This window comes from Oncorhynchus clarkii, chromosome 9, assembly GCF_045791955.1.
Source record: "Oncorhynchus clarkii lewisi isolate Uvic-CL-2024 chromosome 9, UVic_Ocla_1.0, whole genome shotgun sequence".
NCBI classification, from domain to species: Eukaryota; Metazoa; Chordata; class Actinopteri; order Salmoniformes; family Salmonidae; genus Oncorhynchus; species Oncorhynchus clarkii.
Genome location: NC_092155.1, coordinates 62,350,234 through 62,374,419, shown reverse-complemented (window position 1 = coordinate 62,374,419; position 24,186 = coordinate 62,350,234). Strand labels below are relative to the sequence as shown.

The 24,186-nt window shown below is 41.4% G+C and overlaps 1 protein-coding gene across 4 annotated transcripts; it reads right to left on the bottom strand.

The window, feature by feature from the left end:
• Positions 1 to 435: 435 nt before the first annotated feature.
• LOC139416711 (transcription factor CP2-like) lies at positions 436 to 13,571 on the bottom strand. 4 transcript variants are annotated; one of them, XR_011635117.1, is made up of 19 exons: positions 13,235 to 13,552; positions 12,491 to 12,726; positions 11,346 to 11,497; positions 11,148 to 11,224; positions 10,889 to 10,994; positions 10,564 to 10,670; positions 10,220 to 10,372; positions 9,973 to 10,083; positions 9,619 to 9,707; positions 9,386 to 9,434; positions 8,505 to 8,531; positions 6,722 to 6,766; positions 4,959 to 5,052; positions 4,736 to 4,826; positions 4,495 to 4,601; positions 4,153 to 4,295; positions 3,955 to 4,006; positions 2,931 to 3,848; positions 436 to 1,315 (listed from the first exon to the last, which is right to left on the bottom strand). XR_011635117.1 is itself a non-coding variant. In XM_071165702.1 (18 exons), the coding sequence occupies exons 2-18, from the start codon at positions 12,610 to 12,612 to the stop codon at positions 3,811 to 3,813; spliced, it is 1,563 nt and encodes a 520-aa protein (XP_071021803.1). In that variant the 5' UTR covers positions 12,613 to 12,726; positions 13,235 to 13,571; the 3' UTR covers positions 436 to 3,810. The 4 variants fall into 4 exon arrangements, 2 of the variants coding, with proteins under 2 accessions (XP_071021803.1, XP_071021804.1); XR_011635118.1 differs by lacking the exon at positions 8,505 to 8,531; XM_071165702.1 differs by having other exon boundaries at positions 436 to 3,848; positions 13,235 to 13,571.
• Between the last annotated feature and the right edge of the window lie 10,615 nt (positions 13,572 to 24,186).

Genomic DNA, 24,186 nt, shown 5'->3' with positions numbered 1-24,186 from the left:
TCATCGTTTTGGAGTTAGAAACATACGCGTTATATTTCACACATTCCTCTCTAGGTGTTCCCTCGTACCAAAAAGACCATAGCAACCATCATGGTTACCAAATGCACATAAAACAACGTATGAATAGGAGTATTTCTGGCAAGGGGTTAACTTATCCAGCTATTGTGCCGAACAAGGTGTCCAAGGACAGACCAAACACATTCAATGTATAAAAAAAATATTTAAAAAAATCTACATGATATGTTTGGCCAATATTAGGACATTCAAAGTTAACTCTGGAATTATTTTCAGGCTTAAAATACCTGCTTATACAGAACTCAAAAGCTTGAGGAATATAGGAATAATACAATTATAAAATATATTTAAAAAACATTGTTTTCTCAATGGTGTCCACACGAAGCTAGGCATTTAAAAAAAATACAAACAGGCCACGAATGGGTAACTAGTTTAGTTTAATCATTCTGATGACTTGAGCGAGGGGCAAAACTGGACAACATCTAAATATCACGCAATCGATATTCTGGAAGCGTTCAGTTGAACTTGATTGAATGGGAACCAACTCTAGCTTTACACATGCAGGTTTATCAAGCCCTATACAACCCACTGCTATGTATTAGTGGCAATATCCAAAAACAAAGAGTTGTTCTCTAAACAAGGAAGGAACACATGTTAGAAAGGTTATAAAACAGCTAAAAGTAAGACATGATTCATATATTTTAAACAATTATCTACTTAAAATAAAGGTTTGAGTATTGTCCAAAACCTTTGTAATGAAACTGTAAAGTGATAAATACAGTATGATGGTAAGTAGGGATAGCAGGCAAGACAGAGACTGGTAAATTGCTGGTGTTGCCACTGTGTGGTGTCACTAACAAAGAAAGACAGTGTGTCAATCAGATTAATGTTTACATTTACATTTGAGTCAATTAGCATTTTTTACCTAGTCGGCTCAGGGATGCAAGGGCCATATCATGATCAACAGACCAGTATCCTGACTCGGTCTTGACAGTGTTCAAAAGCTGCACAGATGTTCTCTCACAAGTAATAGAGGAGGACACAGGAAAACAGGACTGTAGGCTTTCACAGGACCACAGCATTCACTGGAAGAGGACAGAGAGGGGTTCTCATGGGCCGTTTCTCAATTAGATTTGCTCAACTCCTGCATCCTCTCTTGCCTCCTTTTGAAAAAATTGAGGAGAGGTGGTGAGGAGATTGAACGTGGATGAAAATACTTGTTTGAAATAAGAAGCTCCTTCTCCACTCGCATGTCATCAGGCAAATTACATTTACAGGCGTGGATCCCAAAATACAGTGCCTTGCGAAAGTATTCAGCCCCCTTGAACTTTGCAACCTTTTGCCACATTTCAGGCTTCAAACATAAAGATATAAAACTGTATTTTTTTGTGAAGAATCAACAACAAGTGGGACACAATCATGAAGTGGAACGACATTTATTGGATATTTCAAACTTTTTTAACAAATCAAAAACTGAAAAATTGGACGTGCAAAATTATTCAGCCCCCTTAAGTTAAAACTTTGTAGCGCCACCTTTTGCTGCGATTACAGCTGTAAGTCGCTTGGGGTATGTCTCTATCAGTTTTTCACATCGAGAGACTGACATTTTTTCCCATTCCTCCTTGCAAAACAGCTCGAGCTCAGTAAGGTTGGATGGAGAGCATTTGTGAACAGCAGTTTTCAGTTCTTTCCACAGATTCTCGATTGGATTCAGGTCTGGACTTTGACTTGGCCATTCTAACACCTGGATATGTTTATTTTTAAACCATTCCATTGTAGATTTTGCTTTATGTTTTGGATCATTGTCTTGTTGGAAGACAAATCTCTGTCCCAGTCTCAGGTTTTCTTCCAGAATGGTCCTGTATTTGGCTCCTGCCATCTTCCCATCAATTTTAACCATCTTCCCTGTCCCTGCTGAAGAAAAGCAGGCCCAAACCATGATGCTGCCACCACCATGTTTGACAGTGGTGATGGTGTGTTCAGGGTGATGAGCTGTGTTGCTTTTACGCCAAATATAACGTTTTGCATTGTTGCCAAAAAGTTAAATTTTGGTTTCATCTGACCAGAACACCTTCTTCCACATGTTTGGTGTGTCTCCCAGGTGGCTTGTGGCAAACTTTAAACAACACTTTGTATGGATATCTTTAAGAAATGGCTTTCTTCTTGCCACTCTTCCATAAAGGCCAGATTTGAGCAATATACGACTGATTGTTGTCCTATGGATAGAGTCTCCCACCTCAGCTGTAGATCTCTGCAGTTCATCCAGAGTGATCATGGGCCTCTTGGCTGCATCTCTGATCAGTCTTCTCCTTGTATGAACTGAAAGTTTAGAGGGACGGCCAAGTCTTGGTAGATTTGCAGTGGTCTGATACTCCTTCAATTTCAATATTATCGCTTGCACAGTGCTCCTTGGGATGTTTAAAGCTTGGGAAATCTTTTTGTATCCAAATCCGGCTTTAAACTTCTTCACAACAGTATCTCGGACCTGTCTGGTGTGTTCCTTGTTCTTCATGATGCTCTCTGCGCTTTTAACGGACCTCTGAAACTATCACAGTGCAGGTGCATTTATACGGAGACTTGATTACACACAGGTGGATTGTATTTATCATCATTAGTCATTTAGGTCAACATTGGATCATTCAGAGATCCTCACTGAACTTCTGGAGAGAGTTTGCTGCACTGAAAGTAAAGGGGCTGAATAATTTTGCACGCCCAATTTTTCAGTTTTTGATTTGTTAAAAAAGTTTGAAATATCCAATAAATGTCGTTCCACTTCATGATTGTGTCCCACTTGTTGTTGATTCTTCACAAAAAAATACAGTTTTATATCTTTATGTTTGAAGCCTGAAATGTGGCAAAAGGTCGCAAAGTTCAAGGGGGCCGAATACTTTCGCAAGGCACTGTAAATGTTGTGCAAGACATTTTATAGATAAAAGGATAAGTAGCATATCACTTAAATGTGTGCATGATTTTCTCCCATGACAATGCAGAACGCGATTTTCATAGGGGGTGTGGCAAATATCAAAACTCTTCCGTGGTAGAATACGCTTGTGCTTCCTCGCCAAAAGGAGGCTACTGAGGAGGGGAGGATCATCTTCCGTTTGCCTTCTAAGGATTTGACACAGTCATCAACCACTTATCAGTTTTCGGGTCAGAGGACAGACTTATGCCCAAACAAGAAAAGGACATAGGCTGCTGGTGTCCCTTTCATTACCTATTAAGACACCACTTCCTGTTAAGGTTCTCTTTCCTGTGCCGTAGCTACGTAACCATGGCCACGGTCCTCACAAACTGGATCCTTGATGTCAAGCCAGGCAGCCTAGCAGTAGGAGATGGAGACCAATGTATAAGAACTCTGTATCTCTGGTTGTGGATCCCGTTTCATGTGACAGCAAACTCCTTGATTCTGAAGCATAGAACTTCGGCACACCAGCTGCTCATCACGATGCACTAACAGTGGCAGGGTATCTTCATTCCATTCTCTTTTTCAAACATGAGCAGTGAAGCAGGAAAATGCAACCGTTTTTAAAAGGGTTTCTAGCAAGGGTTGAAACTGAAGCGTGTTGCTTCAATATGGCAGCTCAAATAGAGTCAGTCATTCCTTTAAAATAAGACAATAAGGTATCAAGGATGGACAAGCTGCTTAAGTCAACATTCCCCATAGCAAGGGCCTCAGAGAATCGAACAGGTAATCTTCAGCACAGTCCAGGAATATCAGGGGCAGAGCCTGTAGAGGGGCTTGCAGGGTTGAGTCTAAAGGACAGAGCAGGGGTTAGGCAATCCCCCAGACAGTCTTCATTTCAGGATGATGTGGTAACCGTCATTCGTCTCGGCTGTTGATAAAGAAACGGAGCCAAAGTCACGAAGGGTGATACAGAAAACATTTCTCCACTCCCCACTATTTGTGGTAAAAGAAAATGGATTGAATGACTCTCATACCTTTCATTGTGTCCAAAACAAAACATACTTCATCCTGGAAGTTTTGAATCATCTGTGAGAAATGAGAAATTCCATCTTAGAGGCCAGGAACAGTGTACACATTAGGACTCAGACTTAAGGAAGACTGATCCAGAAACAAAAGACTGTCTAAAAATCAGACCCTATTCAGTAGTGCACCACTTCTGAGACGAGCCATACCTCGTCACTGACCAGGACATGTATACCAGTGGGTCCCTGTTTAAAGATCTGACTGATCTGTCTGGGTGAGATGTTGAATAGCTGAGCAATCTTCTCTGTCAGCTCAACTGCTGTCAAGTCCTCCAGGTAGATGGCATGGTACACTGCAAAAGAAGACAGAAGTGTACAAGGATATATATTGTCAATCATTTTCATAACACCCTATGTAGCTAACAGTGTATTATGCCGTAACATCACTGCTATCATTATGCTATCATTTGGCGCATTGCGCCGCCATCAGCAAGTAAGTAAGCAAGCAAGCATGTGTTATGAATGCTTTATATATAGAACACACACACACACCGAAGAAAGTGCTGCTAGCTGTGTCTCCGTTCTCATGTTTCTGCTGCTGTTCCCGAGCCTGCTGGGACTCCTGGCACACATACACCGTCAGCCTGGGACGTACCACTCTGCGCGCACACACAGAAATAAGCTGACACGAGAAACTTCTCACACTCAATCATTTATTAAATTCAATAGGTATTTCCATATTGCAGTATGAATGGTGCAATATGGAAGTAGAGTGGTAAGGAAGTACACCTACCGGCCTTTCAGTGCGTTGAAGAGCCTAATACCATCTGCTGGCCCACAGATCTGAATGACATCTTCCCTGGTCAGCTTCAACAGATCTGCCCCTGGAACATAGAACAATCAGCCTAATACTCAAAGAATATAGATATTATTTCAGACTGTTATCATGTTGTGGAAGTCAAAATTGAGAATATAAATTCACTGCAAGAAATTATATATTGAGAAATTACCCTTACCTGAGAAATTAGTGAAGAGCCGACAGAACGGTGAAAAGCGGTTTCTATGTAGCCACTGCTGAGCATCCTGTGGTGTTGCCGCAGGTAACAGGTTCTATTTGTTCCAAAAAAGACGCAGACAGAGACACAGAAATTTGAGGCAGGCAGGGCAAAAGCCATCAAATGATGTTTTTAAACATTGGATTGGTTTGAAAAGTGTACAATCAAATCCACTCTAAGGTCAGATACAGTGGGGCAAAAAAAGTATTTAGTCAACCACCAATTGTGCAAGTTCTCCCACTTAAAAAGATGAGGCCTGTAATTTTCATCATAGGTACACATCACATATGACAGACAAAATGAGAAAAAAAAATACAGAAAATCACATTGTAGGATTTTTAATGAATTTACTTGCAAATTATGGTGGAAAGTAAGTATTTGGTCACCTACAAACAAGCAAGATTTCTGGCTCTCAAAGACCTGTAACTTCTTCTTTAAGAGGCTCCTCTGTCCTCCACTCGTTACCTGTATTAATGGCACCCGTTTGAACTTGTTATCAGTATAAAAGACACCTGTCCACAACCTCAAACAGTCACACTCCAAACTCCACAATGGCCAAGACCAAAGAGCTGTCAAAGGACACCAGAAACAAAATTGTAGACCTTCACCAGGCTGGGAAGACTGAATCTACAATAGGTAAGCAGCTTGGTTTGAAGAAATCAACTGTGGGAGAAATTATTAGGAAATGGAAGACATACAAGACAACTGATAATCTCCCTCGAGCTGGGGCTCCACGCAAGATCTCACCCCGTGAGGTCAAAATGATCACAAGAATGGTGAGCAAAAATCCCAGAACCACACGGGGGGACCTAGTGAATGACCTGCAGAGAGCTGGGACCAAAGTAACAAAGCCTACCATCAGCAAGGGCATTGAAGATGAAACATGGCTGGGTCTTTCAGCATGACAATGATCCCAAACACACCGCCCGGGTAACGAAGGAATGGCTTCGTAAGAAGCATTTCAAGGTCATGGAGTGGCCTAGCCAGTCTCCAGATCTCAACCCCATAGAAAATCTTTGGAGGGAGTTGAAAGTCCGTGTTGCCCAGCAACAGCCCCAAAACATCACTGCTCTAGAGGAGATCTGCATGGAGGAATGGGCCAAAATACCAGCAACAGTGTGTGAAAACCTTGTGAAGACTTACAGAAAACATTTGACCTTTGTCATTGCCAACAAAGGGTATATAACAAAGTATTGAGATAAACTTTTGTTATTGACCAAATACTTATTTTCCACCATATTTTGCAAATAAATTCATTAAAAATCCTACAATGTGATTTTCTGTATTTTTTTTCTCATTTTGTCTGTCATAGTTGAAGTGTACCTATGATGAAAATTACAGGCCTCATCTTTTTAAGTGGGAGAACTTGCACAATTGGTGGCTGACTAAATACTTTTTTGCCCCACTGTATATACAGCCAGGTATGAGTAGTTTCTCCGAGCTAACCCATCCCACAACATGCTAAAAGGAGGAATAAAGCCCCATTACAATGACAGAGTAGATAAAATATCATTGTAGCAGTTATCCACTTCTACACAGAAACACACAAAGAATTAATAAAAAAAAATGTTTGTCATCTTGTTCAATTGTTCTACACGTAAACAGATCTGCTCGGAGCCTGGTCAGAGAAGAAGTGTGTGCAATACATATCCCACCTTTGCTTTAAAAAGGCAAAACGCTTCAACATTCAAACTAGAAAAATCATAACATAAATTAATATATACCTGATGGACACTTTCACTGTCTCTTGTAAGCAGATGGGACGACAACTGTAAGGCAGAATGTCTCTCAATTTTTAAATTGTATTTTATCATCATGTAGCAAACCCCCCACCAGCCCCAAAAAACCTTGCTTATGTATTTCTGTCTAAAATGGGGATAAAACATAAGGGGTGATATTTTGACAGTGCAAACAGCGAGGCTATTGTCAAAATACAGAGCATCACTGTCAACCCTCAGCGCTGCATTTATTTCAAAACTAGTTTACATGACTAGTACGTACATCATGGAGAGGTGTTGTTATAAATACTGGTACAAGTACTCAGAGTATTAAAGGAGCCTGGTCCCAGAACTATTTTAGCTCTTGCCAACTCAATTGCCAATGTTTGGCATGACAATGAGTGACAAGGAGTTTGCATGACAGCACAAACAGATTGTTTTTAGCCTGAGTGCCAGTCTTCTTTGACACAAACACCACTTATTTGTGATGTCAAAAATTCAAGTGGGCCTTAGGGAGAGTTAAGGTAGATGTTGCTGCCTAAAAATTATTACAAACTACTCAAAACAACTGGATACATACAGTACCGGTCAAAAGTTTGGACACACCTACTCATTCAAGAGTTTTTCTTTAATTTTACTATTTTCTACATTGTAGAATAATAGTGAAGACATCAAAACTATGAAATAACACATATGGAATCATGTAGTAACCAAAAATAGTGTTAAAAAAATCTAAATATATTTTATATTTGAGAATCTTCAAAGTAGCCACACTTTGCCTTGATGACAGCTTTGCACACTCTTGGCATTCTCTCAACCAGCTTCATGAGGTATGGAATGCATTTCAATTAACAGGTGTGCCTTGTGAAAAGTTCGTTTTGTGGAATTTCTTTCCTTCTAATGCATTTGAGCCAATCAGGTGTGCTGTGACATGGTAGGGGTGGTATACAGAAGATAGCCCTATTTGGTAAAATACCAAGTCCATATTATGGCAAGAACAGCACAAATAAGCAAAGAGAAATGACAATCCATCACTTTAAGACATGAAGATCAGCCAACGCGGAACATTTGAAGAACTTTAAAATAACTTCAAGTGCACGGTCTGATTTATTTAGAATTCAAGGCACACTTAACCAGCATGGCTACTACAGCATTCTGCAGCGACACGCCATTCCATCTGGTTTGCGCTTAGTGGTACTATCATTTGTTTTCAACAATACAATGAACCAACACACCCCCAGGCTGCGTAAGGGCTATTTGACCAAGAAGGAGAGGGATGGAGTGCTGCATCAGATGACCTGGCCTCTACAATCACCCAACCTCAACCCAATTGAGATGGTTTGGGATGAGTTGGACCGCAGATTGAAGGAAAAGCAGCCAACAATTGCTCAGCATATGTGGGAACCCCTTAAAGACTGTTGGAAAAGCATTCCAGGTAAAGCTGGTTGAGAGAATGCCAAGAGTGTGCAAAGCTGTCATCAAGGCAAAGGGTGGCTACTTCGAAGAATCTCAAATATGTTCTGATTTGTTTAACACTTTTTTGGTAGAAAATAGTACAAATAAAGAAAATCCCTTGAATGAGTAGGTGTGTCCAAACTTTTGACTGGTACTGTACTTATCAGCATTATCAGACAGCAAGCAATAGGGTTAATAAGTACAATCAATAATTTAAAGATATATTATACATCAGTGAATATTGCACACTCCCACATTCTGTTTGAGTCTGTCTAAACTATGAAGTCTGCATCTTTAATCAAAGTCAGACATTTAGAAAATGTTGGAAACTTACAATCGTATCAGTCAGACAGCTTTCAATCTATATTGGATAATAATGCGGGAGAAAGAAGGGAGAAAAGGTGTACATACCCTTTATAAAACTGAACTGATAGGTGCATAGACATGGATGTATAGGCTTATTTCAAGGTCTGTTTCCATCTATCAACCGTATTAATCATTTGGGATGTGCATCATACAATATATTCTTTATGGAGGACGACAGTCTACTGCATTAGTTAAATGGTTGCCTTGATGGACCGAAAAACAAAGGGCATGTTTCATCCATGTATTAGTAACTGGGACTTGCACTAGTCAAAAATAATAGAACTGTTCAAAGCAAATAGACCTCATCCAACTTGTGACATTTCTCATTCTGCAGGTTCTTATAAAGTAGTCTGGTATTCTAACCCAAATCTGACGAGACTTATCCATGCATTCCCTTTCCTTTTCCCAAAGAATTTCAGACAGAAAACCAAAACAGTATTGCCATATATATTCATTATTTTGTTAAATATGTTTGACTACATGCAAATGTGATCAATGGAAATGGGTACACTAATGGACAGCTCTCTCATGCGAAAACATAATGAGGATGTCATGTTAAAGTGTGTGCTGCTTTGAAATTAAAACAACGTGTAATGATTGCAAAGTCATTCTCAGCCTCAGTCCTCGTTCTTTCAGTTTAGTTTAATCTCCCACTACAGACACTTTTCTACAGTATTTCACTAGTCCTGCTGCCAACAGCAAAAGCAAAAGCATGACCACAATGGGTCAACTTCAGTTATGTGAAAGAAGCTGGACTTTAAACATGCAGATGTGGGGTTAGTGAGAAGGGATGGAGCAGGAGATGATGAGCCTTGGGTGGGTTTAGGACACACAAGGGGACGTACTTACATCTGCCACCTGAACAACTGGCTCTGGCTGGTGACCGGGGGATCCATTTCTGGGAAGAACAGAACAATTACTTGAAAATGTTGGGAGGGACATTCTGGGAGTAGATGGAAAACAAACAGAAATTCCCAAATCAAACAAAAAAAACAGTTGTATTAGGCATTGCACCCCCATAATATTTTATAAATTGGCAGTGTGGTTCAGAACAGGCTGCATGTTTATGTCCTGATCCCTACCCCTCTGCCACTGGAAAACTGTTGTGTGTGCTGTTGAAGCCAGGCGATGGGGAGTTATTGACATAGGTGACCTCTGGCCAGGGAGAGCACTGCAAGAGAACATTTCTGTTATTCTAGTAGAGAGGGACCTAGGCTCTTTATTTAATCCAGCTCTCCAGATGTTAGTTCTTGATTTCAGAAATAAATCCTGTGTTGTGCATAATTTCTATACATTATGATGAAATTATTGATACAAAAATTAAATGCATCATTTTGTTCGTGTTTCTTCATCTCTTAGACATACTGACTACTGCCACACCCCTTCTCCAAATCCCTCCATCCCTTTTCCCATTCACTCAACACACTGACTCCAACCTCTGTTAGGATGGTGGTTTCATAGGATGGCTGGTATTTCTCCTTCTCCTGAGGCGCCCTCTTCTCCATCTTCTCTCTGTCCGTCTTCTGCTTCCTGTCTGCACCTTTAGGCTGCCACAGGTGAGGTAAAGTTATGTTTATTATGGATAGCACCATGACAGGGATCAAATGAAGCTAACATCTAATGTACCTTTGAATGACAAAAGTTAACCCATTTTCATTGTTTTTGCTCTGACTTTCTTCTCACCTTGAAGACTTTGACCTGACAGCTGGCAGAATGCTGATGCTCTGTATACTCTTCGCCATCATTCTCTTTGAAAGTGTCAATCTGAATGCGAAAAGGCACGCCCTTTTCTCCCCCATGCTTCCGCATGGTGAACTCTGTGCTGATGCAGTGAACCTAAAACAAGGAATTGTCATGACTATTTGAAAACTGGTGGATGTTGTTTTATTCAATAAAGGAGAGAGAGAGCTCTATTTTTTTGAAACCCATTTGTTTCCATTCCATTCAGACAGCCTTGGACTGATGTTAGACGATAAGCTATGACCAACCTTATGAAAACAACTGTGTGGGTGTGTTTATCATGCTACCTGGATAAAAACAGAGGTTCTTTTTGATGGGTCCCACAGGAACTCCACCGTGTTAAGCTGAGTAGGGTTAGCCCTGGGATCGACCATGCCAACTGACATGGGGATATCTGCAATGGAGCAACACAAGACAAGTTATCAGAAGGATTGTGTGAGCAAACTAACTACATGTTATGCAGCCTGTTGTCAATCATCATTTCATTCAGTGAAGATACAGCTCTGTGTTATTTAAAGCAATTCCAGTTCCACAGTCTTAAAAACAGCCCCTTCAGTCCTTCTTCACCCAGAGTAGTCCAATACCCTTCCCAGACAGAGGCAGAGAACTCACCCAGGTCGAGGATGCGGTCTCCAGGCCTGTTCCAGCGCCAGCCCTCCAGCTGCTGGTGCTCTGTGTACTGAAGACGCCGGTCATGGAAGACCACTCGGATGATGCTCTGAGGACACACAGAAACATCACTGAGGAACCAGGAAGTACCTGCACTACTGGTAGAAAACATAGGAAATTATGGCATTGGAATAGGCCCAGACAAACAAAAGCTCACTCCCATGCCTATGGTCATGACTCATTGTGTTCTTGTTCATCTTACCTTCACCATTTTGCCAGTGATTTCTGGGAGTTCCCCCAATTTCCGGTTGTCAAGCATTCGAATTTCATAAGACTGTCCTAAAATCAAAATACAAAAGTTCATAAACATACCACATCATTGTCTTGCTATTTCTTTAAATTAGCAACAAATTCACAAGAAAAGCACAATCATGAAAATGGAACACAGACAGATGCTAACCTTGGTTGAGGTAGGTAAGTGTTTCATCGTGCAGTTTGATGGCAGGTGAGGTTGCTGCACACAGAACATACTGGAAAGGAAGAATCTTGTTCTCACTGTCAGGCGGCAGGTTGGACTCCTCCTGTTTAAAGATGGGTAGGGCCAGCACATCGCTGAAGAAAGAGACGCAAGACAACATGGTCAATGAACTAGCAAGCCAACATCTTTTACAAGCACATGATATTGGCATAGTATCAACATGTCTGAAACAACTCAACAGGCCTTGAATCTCCCTAGTATGAGACTGAGGGAGGAGACTCGTTTCTTAAAATAGCCTCCTTTGTAAATTCTGTTATCCATACAATAAATGTGGACATAGATAAATATATCATTAGGAGAAACTGGAAAAAGGAAAAGTGATTTAGAACAGTTCCTTTCTTTACAGTTAATTAGTTATGATGGTAAAAACTTGTGAAAAACAAATCAACTACCTTGGTATCCAGCCTGGGTATCTCATCCCCTCTCAACATAAGAATTTCACTGACAATAAGGCACTTTCCAGGCACTTCAGTATCATGTAACAGAACACTTACAAAACTAACAAAAGAGCAGTCCTTACACCAACTGTTCCTGACTCTGCAAAATCCCAAGTCTGACTGAGAATAAGGCCTCCTCTTTCCTGGAATAAGAACAACCCTCAAGAGAGAACTGATGGAAGGTTAGGCTGCATGATCAGTGCATACTTTTGGCAGACATTATGCTAATTTTCTCACCGATGAAAAATTTGATCTCCATACAGTTTTTGCAAAACTAGAATATGTAACAAACAGAGTGGACGGTGTTTTGTAGACTTTACCCTTTGCCAAAATAAAAAATAAAAAACTGTGTTGTTTAGGAGTGCAAGGGCAAATGTAGTTATTGCACATGTGCACTTCACACAGTAGGCGTTCCCTAACTGAAATATGCAAATAAATGCTACGACGAGCCAATAGGCTCGCACTAGATGGTGCATGGCCCTGCCTACCTCCTTGCTTGTTCTGTCCACCATGATTAATTTGCTCCCATTGGAAACGAAAGGCTCTGGTCTTCGGTTAGTTACAGAACATATTTATTTCAATTCTAACATATCAGTGCATTTTCAATAGACTTCCAATGATGATTCATACCTCATACTGTATGCCCCAGCTCCAAGCTCCTGTCCAATGCCAGAGAGACTGGCATCAAAGTCCTGGACCAGACCTGACTCAATCACCTCATCAGTGAGCGGCAACTTCAGAGCCCAAGCCATGGCGACGATACGTGAATCTGATTCCAGTCGAACTTGTCTCAAATTCTAATCCCTGGCCTCAAAAATCCAATCTGCTAATTTCTTAAAGCCTGGCAGATGTCTGCTGCTACCAAACTGGAAGAGAAAAACCATGATAGATACACCGTTTGGTACCATTATATGTCAGTTTAGCAAGGAGAGTGTAAAGACTGTTTTAATATAGGCCTAGCAAATTAACTGACTGATCATGGACAGTTAGCGATTCCAGATTGTGTGGACAACAAAAAGTAATCACAGCAGACAGGTACTTAACTTTCCCTGACAGTCCCACATGGAAGATATTGAAGCTAGAATGACTGATAACGTATATGGTGTGAGTAACCGTGAATGTAACATTGCTAGCCATGAAAATGGGGCATACGCATACAAACTGGCTAACTCAGCACCTGAGGACCTGTCGGACTAAACTCCACCCCACCGTGGCGTTTAGTCCGCTATTGGGGAACTTGACTGTGAATGAATGTTAGCTAGCTAATCGTTAACGACTAAACAGGTCAACACATAACAATAGGTTTGTGTTAAATATGAAGTTCGATTATGATAGCACTTCTAGTAATTAGATTACGTTAGCCATCGAACTCACCTTAGAAACCAAGTAAATTGGCTAGCTACTGTAGCTAACTCTGCGACCGTTTCATTCCATGTCTCAGTTGCTCCCTCGTTCTCGCACTATAAACAACATAAAATAGCTACCTAGCCAGCATGCTACTCTTCGGGAAAGCAGCCCTGTGGACACGGATTATTTGAATATAACGAGCACTAACTAAGTCGTATATGGTAGTTAATTAAATCTACATTAAAATGTATCGTTATACAAACACAAGTCACAAATCTAATATGCTAGCTAGCTAGACAAATAGATCATTTTCGCAAACCACATAGCTACAAAGCAGTTAAGAATAACTGAGTACTTCCGGGTCACGGATTTTTTGGAATCCTTCAGAATAAGAGTCCCATCCTGTATACTTTGTAAATTAATAATTTGGGGAGAAATTATGGAAATGTCCACAATTATCGATACATTTTATGCTAGTTATTGTACAAAAATTATCAAAAGTATTTATATAAGATATTATGTGATGTATTTGTTTATATAAAACTACGAACTAATATGACCACTATGTAGAAAGGGGAGACTCACAAACATGGATGGTGTTCTCAGTTTTACTCCGTGACCCCCACGTGTCACAGGATTCATCTAAAGTTAACCGCTACAAATGAATGGAAGTATAGAAGTAGTTTTGTGCCAACAAAAATAAGGGGTTAAATATGTGAAGAAGAAAAAAAATACTGTAATAACAATAATAAATATATTTACAATACCAGTCAACACACCTACAATTTTCAAGAGTCTTTCTTTATTTTTTTACTATTTTCTACATTGTAGAATAATAGTGAAGACATCAAACTATGAAATAACATATGGAATCATGTGGTAAGCAAAAAAGTGTTTAAGATTTGAGATTCTTCAAAGTAGCCACCCTTTGCCTTGATGGCAGTCTTGCACACTCTTGGCATTCTCTCAACCAACTTCACCTGGAATGCTTTTCCAACAGTCTTGAAGGAGTTCCCACATATGCTGAGCAATTGTTGGCTGCTTTTTCTTCACTCTGCAGTCCAACACATCCCAAACCATCTCAATTGGGTTGAGGTCGGATGATTGTGGAGGTCAGGTCATCTGATGCAGCACTCCATTACTCTCCTTCTTGGTCAAATAGTCCCCTTCACATCCTGGAGGTGTGTTGGGTCATTGTCCTGTTGAAAAACAAATGATAGTACCACTAAGCACAAACCAGATGGGATGGGGTATCGCTGCAGAATGCTGTGGTAGCCATGCTGGTTAAGTGTTCCGTGAATTCTAAATAAATCACTGAGTGTCACCAGCAAAGCACCCCCACACCATTACACCACCTCCTCCATGCTTCACGGTGGGAACCACACATGCAGAGATCAACTTGTGGACTTATTTACGTGCTGCTGTGCGGTTTGTTGCTAACGTTACTTTGATGCCTGCCAATTTTACAGTTTTTACTTTTTAATTACCATTAAAAAAATCAAATCAAAAATTCCCTCGCTCAACTTTTTTCATTAAACTTTTTCACCTCGGACGCTTTATCTGGACATGGTTCTACACAACCTCCACCAGCCGAAGCTAAGTAGGAACATTAACATTATGCCTTCTAATTGCAGTCGCTGTACTCATAATATACAGGAGAACGATCACCTTATGGTGAGGATAGCTGTGCTGCAAGCCCAGCTTCAGATGCAATTGTTAGGCAAGGGTAATTTAAGTGTAGGAAAGAATGAAACAGAGTCTGTGCCACCAATAAGTACAGATAGTAGTATAAATACCCTCGCACAGTCCCCGCAGCCGGACAATTTTCTCATGGCTTCTGGAAGGAAATGCTGTAGGAATGCTCAACCGGTCTCGCTCATTCAGCCAACAGAAGCTTTAAACCGGTTTTCCCCATTAAGCAATGAGTCGGAGTCAGAGACGGAACCTTCTCTGGTCTCTCCTCCACCCGTTACGGGTCTGAGACACCGATGCCTCCCACAATTAGCTCTGACAAATTGAAAACCGTAGTCATTGGTGACTCCATTACCCACAGTATTAGACTTAAAAAGAATCATACAGCGATCATACACTGTTTACCGATGTTAAGGCTAATCTGAAGATGGTGCTGGCTAAGGCTAAAACTGGCGAGTGTAGAGAGTATAGGGATATTGTTATCCACGTCGGCACCAACGATGTTAGGATGAAACACTCAGAGGTCACCAAGTGCAACATAGCTTCAGCGTGTAAATCAGCTAGAAAGATGTGTCAGCATTGAGTAATTGTCTCTGGCCCCCTCCCAGTTAGAGGGAGTGATGAGCTCTACAGCAGAGTCTCACAATTCAATCGCTGGTTGAAAACTGTTTCCTGCCCCTCCCAAAAGATAGAATTTGTAGATAATTGTCCATCTATCTGGGACTCAGCCACAAACAGGACCAAGCCTGGCCTACTGAGGAGTGACGGACTCCATTCTAGCTGGAGGGGTGCTCTCATCTTATCTATGAACATTGACAGGGCTCTAACTCCTCTAGCTCCACAATGAGATAGGGTGCAGGCCAGGCAGCAGGCTGTTCCATCTTAGTGAAGTCTGCCACTAGCACAGTCAGTGTAGTCAGCTTAGCTATCTCCATTGAGACCATGTCTGTGCCTCGATCTAGGTTGGGCAAAACTGTTCGCTCTAGCAATCTCACCAGAATAAAGACCTCCTCTATACATGTCATTATTGAAAGAGATTGTGATACCTCACATCTCAAAATAGGGCTACTTAATGTTAGATCCCTAACTTCCAAGGCAGTTATAGTCAATTAAAGAATCACGGATCATAATCTTGACGTGATTGGCCTGACTGAAACATGGCATAAGCCTGATGAATTTACTGTGTTAAATGAGGCCTCTCCTCCTGGTTACACTAGTGACAATATCCTCCGCGCATCCCGCAAAAGCGGAGGTGTTGCTAACATTTCGATAACAAATTTCAATTTTTTTTTTATTTTTAAAGACTGCATTTTTCTCTTTTGAGCTTCTAGTCATGAAATCTATGCAGCCTACTCAATCACTTTTTATAGATACTGACCCACTCCAAAAAGCTTTCGGAGCCATCATTGACTCAATGGGTTTTGTCCAACATGTCTCCAAACTTACTCACTGCCACAGTCATACTCTGGACCTAGTTTTGTCCCGTGGAATAAATAATGTGGATCTAAATGTTTTTCCTCAAAATCCTGGACTATCGGACCACCATTTTATTACGTTTGCAATCGCAACAAATAATCTGCTCAGACCCCAACCAAGGATCATCAAAAGCCATGCTATAAATTCTCAGACAACCCAAAGATTCCTAGATGCCCTTCCAGACTCCCACCACCTACCCAAGGACGTCAGAGTACAAAAATCGGTTAACCACCTAACTGAGGAACTAAATTTAACCTTGCGAAATACCCTAGATGCAGTCGCATCCCTAAAAACAAAAAACACTTGTCATAAGAAACTAGCTCCCTGGTATACAGAAAATACCTGAGCCCTGAATCAAGCTGCCAGAAAATTGGGACGGAAATGGCGCTACACCAAACTGGAAGTCTTCCTATTAGCTTGGGAAAGACAGTACCATGCAATAGTCACTGCTGCTCAATCATCCTATTTTTCCACACTTAATTGAGGAGAATAAGAACAATACAAAATGTATTTTTTATACTGTCACAAATCTAACTAAAAAGCAGCATTCCCCAAGAGAGGATGGCTTTCACTTCAGCAGTGATAAATTCAACAACTTCTTTTGACGAAAAGATCATGATCATTAGAAAGCAAATTACGGACTTCTCTTTAAATCTGCGTATTTCTCCAAAGCTCAGTTGTCCTGAGTCTGGACAACACTGCCAGGACCTATGATCAAGGAAGACATTGAAGTTTTTTAATACTATATCTTGACACATTGATGAAAATAGTCATGGCCTCTAAACCTTCAAGCTGCATACTGGACCCTATTCCAACTAAACTACTGAAAGAGCTGCTTCCTGTGCTTGGCCCTCATATGTTGAACATAGTGAACGCCTCCCTATCCACCGGATGTGTACCAAACTCACTAAAAGTGGCAGTAATAAAGACTCTCTTGAAAAAGCCCAACCTTGACACAGAAAATAGAAAAAGAAAAAGCTGTTACTCAGAAACTCACTGCCTTCCTGAAGACAAACAATGTATATGACATTCTTCAGTCTGGTTTTAGACTCATCATAGCACTGAGACTGCACTCGTGAAGTTGGTAAATTAACTTTTAATGGTGTCAGACCAAGGCTTTGCATCTGTCCTCGTGCTCCTAGACCTTAGTGCTGCTTTTGATACCATCGATCACCACATTCTTTTGGAGAGATTGGAAACCCAAATTGGTCTTGTCTGTCGGAAATATATCAGTTTGTCTCTGTGGATGGTTTGTCCTCTGACTCTTTTATGGGCAGAGGCAACTCATTTCATTCTGAGGCTCCAGTATACAAGAAAGTACCTTTCTCAGCATTACTCCTGAACCTGTATAAGCACACATCAGCAACACCTGATATGGTGCTGTGATAGTGTGCATCCCTAACACGAGGAAAGTAATCACTTAAATATCTGGGGGCAGGATCATAAATACTCCTGTAAACCAAACCTAATCTAATCTGGGACACCCTAGCCTCAACAGGCAGCCAGTTTAGTTCCTGAAATCAGCTCCTGCTTATGTGAGTAAGTCGACTCACCTTCAATACTACCCTGATCAGCTTATTCTGTGCAATCTGGAGCTTCCCCTTCATAATTTTAGATAAGCCCCCAAACCAGGAAGTACTAGAGTAATCAAAATGGCATTGAATGAGGGCAGTAGCTAGCACTTTCATGGAGTCCTTATCAAGCAGCGTGGACTTTCCAGACAAAAACCTAGTCCCGGCATTAACCTTCCCTAGCATTTTATTTGCCATGCTCACACCTCCCAAGCTTCCATCAAAGGGATCCAAAAATTATTGCCTCAGTTTTCCCTAAGTGCAGAGATAGCTTATTATCTCCAAGCCATTTGCTAACATTAGTAAGCTCTATGCTAAGTATGCTCTCCAAAGTAGTTTTACTTTTGTGAGACAACAAAAGTGTAGAGTCATCCACACAAAGAAAAAGACAGCAAGAACAAGCATCTTTCATATTGTTAATATGTAATAAAAACAGCAGAGGCCCAAGCATGCTCCCCTGCGGAACGCCACATCTCATTGGTTTTGCCTGAGACAGTGAACCTCTACTACTTGGTCCCTTCCTGATAAATAGGACTTTACCCAGCCTAGAGGGATACTTACTGAGTCACTGGCTTACTGGTGCCCTTCCATGCCGTCCCTAGGAGGGGTGCGTCACTTGAGTGGGTTGAGTCACTGACATGATCTTCCTGTCCGGATTGGCGCCCCCCTCGGTTCGTGCTCTGGGGGAGATCTTCGTGGGCTATACTCGGCTTTGTCTAAGTAAGTTGGTGGTTTGAAGATATCCCTCTAGTGGTGTGGGGGCTGTGCTTTGTCAAAGTGGGTTGGGGTTATATCATCAGATGGGGCCACAGTGTCTCATGATCCCTCCTGTCTCAGCCTCCAGTATTTATGCTGCAATAGCTTGTGTCGGGGGCTAGGATCAGTCTGTTATATCTGGAATATTTATCCTGTCTTATCTGGTGTCCTGTGTGAATTTAAGTATCTCTCTCTCTCTCTCTCTCTCTCTCTCTCTCTCTCTCTCTCTTCTCTCTTCACTCGGAGGACCTGAGCCCTAGGACCATGCCTCAGGACTACCTGGCCTGATGACTCCTTGCTGTCCCCACCTGCTGTCCCCAGTCCACCCCACCTGCTGCTGCTCCAGTTTCAACTGTTATGCCTGCGGCGATGGAACCCTGACCTGTTCACCAGACGTGCTACCTTGTACCGGACCTGCTGTTTTCCGACTCTCTCTACCGCACCTGCTGTCTCTAACTCTGAATGATTGGCTATGATATGTGCACCTATGTGCACCTGGCAACCTTGGTTAGCGCGCACTGCGCCAGGCCCGCCACAGGAGTCGCTGGTGCGTGATGAGACAAGGATTTCCCTACCGGCCAAACCCTCCCTAACCTGGACGACGCTAGGCCAATTGTGCGTTGCCCCACGGACCTCCCGGTCGCGGCCGGTTACGACAGAGCCTGGGCGCAAACCCAGAGTCTCTGGCCCTGCTCATGTTTCTTGACCCAAACATGTCTCTTCTTCTTATTGGTGTCCTTTAGTAGTGGTTTCTTTGCAGCGATTTGACCATGAAGGCCTGATTCACACAGTGTCCTCTGAATAGTTGATGTTGAGATGTGTCTGTTACTTGAACTCTGTGAAGCATTTATTTAGGCTGCAATTTCTGAGGCTGGTAACTCTAATAAATGTATTCTCTGCAGCAGAGGTAACTCTGGGTCTTTCTTTCCTGTGGCCTTTCTCATGAGAAAAAGTTTCATTTCAGAGCTTGATGGTTTTTGCGACTGCTCTTGAAGAAACTTTCAAAGTTCTTGAAATTCTCTGCATTGACTGACCTTCATGTCTTAAAGTGATGATGGACTGTCATTTCTCTTTGCTTATTTGAGCTGTTCTTGCCATAATATGGACTTGGTCTTCTACCAAATAGGGCCATATTCTGTATACCACCCCTACCATGTCACAACACAACTGACTGGCTCAAATGCATTAAGAAGGAAAGAAATTCCACAAATAAACTTTTAACAAGGTACACCTGCTAATTGAAATGCATTTCAGGTGACAACCTCATGAAACTGGTTGAGAGAATGCCAAGTTTGTGCAAAGCTGTCATCAAGGCAAAAGGTGGCTACTTTGAAGATTCTCAAATGTAAAATACATTTAGATTTGTTTAACACTTTTTTTGGTTAAATACATGATTCCATATATGTTATTTCATGTAGAAAATAGTAAAAATAAAGAAAAACTTTGGAATGAGTAGGTGTGTCCAAACTTTTGACTGATACAGTATATACAGTTGAAGTCGGAAGTTTACATACACCTTAGCCAAATACATTTAAACTCAGTTTTTCACAATTCCTCATATTTAATCAGAGAAAAAATTCCCTGTCTTAGGTTAGTTAGGATCACCACTTTATTTTAAGAATGTGAAATGTCAGAATAATAGTAGAGAGAATGATTTATTTCAGCTTTAATTTCTTTCATCACATTCCCAGTGGGTCAGAAGTTTACATACACTCAATTAGTATTTGGTAGCATTGCCTTTAAATTGTTTAACTTGGGTCAAACATTTCAGGTAGCCTTCCATAAGCTTCCCACAACAAGTTGGGTGAATTTTGGCCCATTCCTCCTGACAGAGCTGGTGTAACTGAGTTAGGTTTGTAGACCTCCTTGCTCGCACACGCTTTTTCAGTTCTGCCCACACATTTTCTATAGGATTGAGGTCAGGGCTTTGTGATGGCCACTCCAATACATTGACTTTGTTGTCCTTAAGCCAGGTTGCCGCAACTTTGGAAGTATGCTTGGGGTCATTGTCCATTTGCGACCAAGCTTAAACTTCCTGACTAATTTCTTGAGATGTTGCTTCAATATATCCACATCATTTTCCTGCCTCCTGATGCCATCTATTTTGTGAAGTGCACCAGCCCCTCCTGCAGCAAAGCACCCCCACAACATGATGCTGCCACCCCTGTGCTTCACGGTTGGGATGGTGTTCTTCGACTTGCAAGCCTCCCCCTTTTTCCTCCAAATATAACGATCATCATTATGGCCAAACAGTTCTATTTTTGTTTCATCAGACCAGAGGACATTTCTCCAAAAAGTACGATATTTGTCCCCATGTGCAGTTGCAAACCGTTGTCTGGCTTTTTAATGGCGGTTTTGGAGCAGTGGCTTCTTTCTTGCTGAGCGGCTTTCAGGTTATGTCGATATAGGACTCGTTTTACTGTGGATATAGATACTTTGTACCTGTTTCCTCCAGCATCTTCACAAGGTCCTTTGCTGTTGTTCTGGGATTGATTCACTGATTGATGCACTTTTCGCACCAAAGTACGTTCATCTTTAGGAGACAGAAGGCGTCTCCTTCCTGAGCGGTATGACGGCTGCGTGGTCCCATGGTGTTTATACTTGCGTACTATTGTTTGTACAGATGAACGTGGTACCTTCAGGCGTTTGGTAAATGCTCCCAAGAATTGTGGAGGTCTACAATTTGTTTTTCTGAGGTCTTTGCTGATTTCTTTTGATTTTTCCATGATGTCAAGCAAAGAGGCACTGAGTTTGAAGGTAGGCCTTGAAATACATCCACAGGTATACCTCCAATTGACTCAAATGATGTCAATTAGCCTATCAGAAGCTTCTAAAGCCATGACATATTTTTCTGGGATTTTCCAAGCTGTTTAAAGGCACAGTCAACTTAGTGTTTGTAAACCTCTGATCCACTGGAACTGTGATACAGTGAATTATAAGTTAAATAATCTGTCCATTAACAATTGTTGGAAAAATTGCTTGTGTCATGCACAAAGTAGATGTCCTAAACGACTTGCCAAAACTATAGTTTGTTAACAAGACATTTGTGGGGGACAAAATGGCGCCGTAGAGAGAACACTGTGTTTCAGCGAGCTCCCGTGGCATTCGTAAATTTATATTTTTACATTAATCTCCTAGCTTGAAAAAGTGGTGGAATTGGCTAAATAAGTTATCCTACAATGAGTCTTGACGGCTATTTCTCAAAAATCTCCGACAACATGCCCAACAGAACTACTAAGAACTCGACCAAAACCACCAACCTTGTAGATGTGCATGAGGAGCTAGCTAACGTTAGCGAAGCTAACACCATTGCAGATCCAGGCACAATGGACCTGGTGATTCAAAAGATGACTGACAACATTACTAAAGTGATCGATGTTAAGATAAGAACGGTCTTGGAAGCAATAACAGGCCATTCAGCTGAACTACAGAGGGTTGTGAAAAGTGTTGTTGAGGCGGAAGGAAGAATTGCTGCAGTGGAAACTTCAACTACATCTATGGACACTAAGATAAAAGCACTTGAGAAACAGGTGCGCAAAATGACGGAGCACATTGAGGACTTGGATAATCGAGGACGCAGATGCAATATTCATGTTGTGGGACTCCCGGAAAATTCTGAAGGGACACGTTCAGTAAAATTATTTGAGGAATGGATCCCTGGCTACCTACAAATGGACACTAAGGCTGGTCGTGTGAAGCTGGACAGAGCCCATCGCTCTCAAGCACTGATACCCGGTCCCAACCAGTGCCCACGGCAGGTGGTTATAAAGTTCCACAACTTCACCGACAAGCAGCGCGTCATGGACCCGGCTAGAAACATCGGCTCTGATGGTAGTTATCGTAAAAGTCCAAAGGTCTCATTCTTCAATGATTATTCCACAGCGGTTGTACGAAGACGCAAAGCGTTTGATGAGGCGAAGGCTCGACTCAGGAGAATGGAGATGGACTACGCACTGTTGTACCCGGCCACATTGAAGATTATGGTCAACGGATCGCCTAAAAAACTCTACACACCTGAAGAGGCTGCTGCGTTTATTGACTCTCTCGGGTAAATACCTTTAAGCTGCACCTCCGCAGCATTGGATAACTTTGTTTATTTTTGGTTGAATCTGATCATGAAACAGTGGTGTGAGTTCTCACGTACTCCGGCTCAGTATTATTCATATCTTTATTATTTTTCTTGCTAAAGTAATAGCCACTATAGCTCAGGCTGAGATATGTGTGAATCCATATTGGTGCCCAGGCTTGGTTTTTAGGTGGAAGAGCCTCAATCTTCTTCTATTGATTTTCATTTCCATACATATAAAGGATGAGGCTATTGAGCGGCAATGCGGACTTAAGTTGAAATCCCCTGCATGTTAGCTAGTGGGAAAACCCCCTTTTGGATCTTTACATGTTTAATTGTTGGGTTTAGTGTAGTTCGAGTTCAGGGTTCATATCGTTTGTTTATGCTCGGTGAGATAGAGGAGAGTTCAACACATGGAAGAAGGTACCACCCCACTTTTACAGTAGGATCCAGTCTGGATATTGAATGGTCAAGGCACAATGGCAGGTAACAGACTGCGTGTATGTACATGGAACATTAGAGGGAGCCATAACCCCATTAAAAGGAAGAAGGAACTGTCTTTTTTGAAAAAATAAAATATTGATATTGCCCTGTTGCAAGAAACTCATTTGGATGATAAGGAGCACCTGAAATTACAACAAGGGGGGTTTGGTCAAGTGTTTTTCTCATAATTTACATCCAGAAGTAGAGGTGTAGCAATTCTGGTGAAAAATAACTTACCACTTAAGGTCTTGAATTGTGTGAAAGATAAATTTGGTCGCTTTGTTATAATTAATGGTAATTTACAAGGGCAGAACATTTCCATAATGAATATTTACTTCCCCCTGCTCACCCCCCTGATTTCCTCACTAAGGTATTTCTAGACTTTTCAGAATTAAACTCGGACACTGCAGTGGTTGGAGGAGATTTTAACTGCTTGTTGAACCCCCTTATTGATAAGTTTCCCAGCGGTATAGCTTCACTCTCTCCTCAAGCTAAGTTACTTAAAGCTATTTGTGATGATCTGGGGTATGCGGATGTCTGGAGAGCTTTTCATCCCTCCAACAGAGAGTTTATTTTTTTCTCTGCACCTCATGGATGTCAGACTAGAATAGATTACTTTTTTATGCCCAGGACGTCTTTGCAGTCTGTTTTATCCGCTAGGATAGGAAGCATAGTCATATCTGATCATGCTGAGGTGATCCTGGACATAAAACTCAACTAGGCATTCAATCGGTCAAGACATTGGAGGTTGAATACAACCATTCTTAAAGACCATACATTCACATCATATTTTATTACAGAGTTTAAAGCATTTTTCTCTATTAACTCTCAATCAAAAGACAACCCCTCGCTCTTTTGGGAAACCTGTAAAGCGTATGCCAGGGGTCTGATAATGTCATACACAGCTACTAAGAGACGGAAAAAGCGTGAAAAGC

Bases quoted from the DNA above. Each gene is read 5' to 3' on its own strand.
- LOC139416711 (XM_071165702.1), bottom strand. From the start codon at position 12,612: ATGGCTTGGGCTCTGAAGTTGCCGCTCACTGATGAGGTGATTGAGTCA. The intron at 10,671-10,888 runs GTGAGTTCTCTG...GCTCCATTGCAG, and splicing joins AGACCGCATCCTCGACCTGG to ATATCCCCATGTCAGTTGGC. The intron at 4,827-4,958 runs GTAAGGGTAATT...TCTATGTTCCAG, and splicing joins GCTCTTCACTAATTTCTCAG to GGGCAGATCTGTTGAAGCTG.